This window comes from Propithecus coquereli, unplaced genomic scaffold (assembly GCF_000956105.1).
Source record: "Propithecus coquereli isolate 6110/MARCELLA unplaced genomic scaffold, Pcoq_1.0 Scaffold135, whole genome shotgun sequence".
NCBI classification, from domain to species: Eukaryota; Metazoa; Chordata; class Mammalia; order Primates; family Indriidae; genus Propithecus; species Propithecus coquereli.
In genome coordinates this window covers 3,284,559-3,288,080 of record NW_012137747.1, presented here as the reverse complement: position 1 = coordinate 3,288,080, position 3,522 = coordinate 3,284,559, and the positions used below count along the sequence as shown (strand labels likewise).

General features: G+C 39.5%; 1 protein-coding gene across 1 annotated transcript in view; it reads left to right on the top strand.

Moving 5' to 3' along the window:
- The window catches only part of LIX1 (Lix1 homolog (chicken)), a 56,709-nt gene extending 53,190 nt beyond the window's left edge, over positions 1-3,519 (top strand). The window contains 2 exon segments of the mRNA XM_012638812.1: positions 576-670; positions 3,074-3,519. Coding sequence (XP_012494266.1) covers positions 576-670; positions 3,074-3,361 — 383 coding nt within the window. The 3' untranslated portion in view covers positions 3,362-3,519.
- Positions 3,520-3,522: the final 3 nt, after the last annotated feature.

Below are 3,522 nucleotides of genomic sequence, written 5' to 3'. Positions count from 1 at the left end.
CGCCCAGCCAAGGATCTTCTGTGTTTTTCAAATCAAATAGTAGCATTCCACAATACACACTAATGTGCACCTTGCTTTTATTTTATTTTTAACAACGTATCATAGTATTCTTTATATTAGAACTTAGTGTTCTCATCCTTTCTTTATGATGGCAAAGTATTCAGTAGCATGGGTATATCCTGCTTTAATTAACCATTCCTCTAGAAAATGAACATTTAAAATGTTCCCAGTCTCAGGCAATTTCAAAAAACTATACAGTGTATAACCTTGCCTATATATTATTTCTCATATGTATTAGTATATTTCAGTAACTTCTTGGGTGTAGAATTGTTAGAATATATTAGTTTTAATGTTGAAAGATGTTTGTCAATTATTTAGTCATGTTATTATGTAAGTATAGATATAGGAGGAGAGGGAAGGAAGATGTTCTGGAAGCCTGGGGACTCTGGTCTTTTAAAAGCCCCAAAGTGTTCTGACAATGTTGTGTATTCTGTTTCCCTGATACATTTGGAGATCAGAGTAACGCCCTGCTCAGCTCTTCCCGATGTACATTTCTGCTTCAAGACCATTGACAGGTGTTTGGGTTTTGTAGGAGCTGATGACCATTTTCCAACTACTGCACTGGAATGGAAGCCTAAAAGCCCTTCGTGAAACAAAGTGTTCCCGACAGGTGAGATTTTCCAATCAAGACCAGGTTCATGTTGTATAAACTAAACAGATGGCTTATCACCTTCCTAGATTTCCTTTATTCAGATTTTTCTCCATTTAAATTTGGTATCTTATTTATTAAGAGCAGAGGACACATGAAAAAATATATGTAACACTCCAGTTGAGTCAGGGACTGACCAAATATACACATTGAGAAGAATGTTGGCTGGGCATAGGGCTGATTTAGATACCTCTACCGATTGCAGAATGAAGGAATCATTAAGACAGACTCAGTTTCTAAGTCAAATGTGAAATCAGCCCTACACACCTCCCCTGCCTGCTTGGAATTTGTGCCCTCATCCACCTCCCGAGGCAGGAACGTGACGCTGCACTGCTTCTGAAACCTCCCTGGAGAGTGGCCAAATTGGTTGTAGCAGAACAATATTTCCTACCCCCACCAATTGTCCCCAGTGGACAACAGAATTGATTATAAAGGTTCACAAGTTGGCATTCAATCACCCCAATTTTTTGGTTTAGAAGTTTCTGCATTTTTCAGTAATACATTCTCACTATTTCTTTGTCACTTATGAGAAGCACCCTTCCCCCTCTTTTAAAACAGCCCCTGTCACCCCCTCCCCACGTATATAACAGTTCCACCTGCTGCACGCCAACATTTACCCTTCCTTTACTCAACTGTTAGAATTTGAAAGACGGCTGTTTATTTTTGAGAATTTCCTAACAGGAATTTGTGTGAGGAACAAAGGTTTTACTAGTCAGCAAGATGAGGGTGGATATAAGGAGTTTTTCGTGCACTGCAGCCCCAGGAGTTTTTAGTTGTTCTTTGCTTAGAAAGTCTAGCTTTCAAAATGTGAAAGATGGAAAAGAAATGAGTAGCCAACAACGACTTTGGCTATTTTTTTTTCTTTTCCTTTGATTTTACAAAAGGCCTTTGAAATATGCTGGGTTGGCTATAAACACTCTTCCATGATTGTTTTTAATTTGTTAAGGTCATAAATAAATACCATATGTTCTTGAAAATAAAAATAAGCAACGTATCTACTCTATACAATCAAACCTATCCATGGCATTACTATGAACTGGCAAATTTTCACACAAGAATTGACAGGTAATGATTAATTTTTAATTGTTTTCAAAAGTAAGAGAAAATGTACCATGAAGGTATTATTACGATATCAATAATGATAATGCCTATATTCCATGATACATTTCTTTTTTTACCTTTTATTTTTTATTGATACATAATATTTGTACATATTTATGGGGCACGTGTGATATTTTGTTACATGCTTAAGACTCCATCACCTTGAGTATTTATCATTCTATATATTGGGAACATTTCAAGTCCTTTCTTGTAGCTATTTTGAAATATACAATACATCATTGCTAACGGTAGTCACCCTACTCTGATATGGAACACTAGAACTTATTCCTTCTATCTAACTATATGTTTGTACACGTTGACCAACCTGTCTTCATCCCCCCTCCCACCCACACACCCTTCCTAGCCTCTGGTAGCTATCATTCTTCTCTCTATCTGCATGACATCAATTTATTTAGCTCCCACGTATGAGTGAGAACATGTGATACTTGTCTTTCTGTGCCTGGTTTATGTAACTTAACATAATCACCTCCAGTTCTATCCATTTTGCCACAAATAATATGATTTCATCCTTTTTAATGGCCAAATAGTATTCCATTGTGTATTTATACCACATTTCCTTTATCCATTCATCCATTGATGGACACTTAAGTGGATTCCATATCTTTGCTAATGTGAATGGTGCTGCAATAAACATGGGGGTGCAAATACCTTTTCATAATACATTTCTAAAGTTTTTTCTGTAGTTACTGTGAGACATTTGGAATATCATTTTCCTGTGCTAACAGCACAGTTGACTTTCCTGGATTCTAAGTCTTAATCTGAGGTGCCCTTGACTAAAAGCTTCCTGCTTTCTGGCAATGCGTGCGACCAAATCCCATTCTACCCAAATTCCTCTGTAGAGCTATTTCCCTCTCTCCATCTTGCCAAAGGAGATAATGCTGGGCAGGAGGGTTCAACAAAAAAATGAGGTAATAGTCATATCAATTGTTTGTTATAGGAATGTATTTTCAAAGAAATTCTTGTATTTTCTAGCAAAGGCAGAGTTTTGTTTTGTGAACATTATTGAGTCATTCCTGGTAGTGTATTTTAATTCTATCTGGAGTGACTTGCTTTGCTGGACCAGCTTAGCCCTTTGTTTCCTCTTAAGAAGTATTCCTAGTGGGTTTGGTTTCAGGTTTTGAACATCAGAGAGGTTGGGTTGTTGATAAAGCCCTGGCACATGTAGGGAGCAGGGGAGGCGATGTGTGCAGGGGCCAGTGTTGCTCTTTCCTGACACTCTGGACTTTATCTGTTGGCTCCCAGGAAGTCATCTCCTACTATTCCCAGTATTCCCTAGACGAAAAGATGCGCAGTCACATGGCCCTGGACTGGATCATGAAGGAGCGGGAGACACCAGGAATTCTCTCTCAAGAGCTGCGAATGGCCCTGAGGCAGTTGGAAGAAGCCAGGAAAGCAGGACAAGAACTCCGGTTTTACAAAGAAAAGAAAGAAATCCTAAGCTTAGCCCTGACTCAGATCTACAGTGACCCTGACACTTCCTCACCCAGTGATGATCAGCTGAGCCTCACAGCCCTGTGTGGCTACCACTAGCAAGGCCAGGTCCCGGGTACCCCCAGCAGTGGCAGAAGCTGGACATTAGGGAACGCAGTGAAGGAGGTTCTCAGGGGCTTTAGCATCTGTAGCTACCACCAAAGGCTGCACTAATCCTCCCTACCCATTCCATTCACAGAATGTGAGCTCAGTAGGACTCT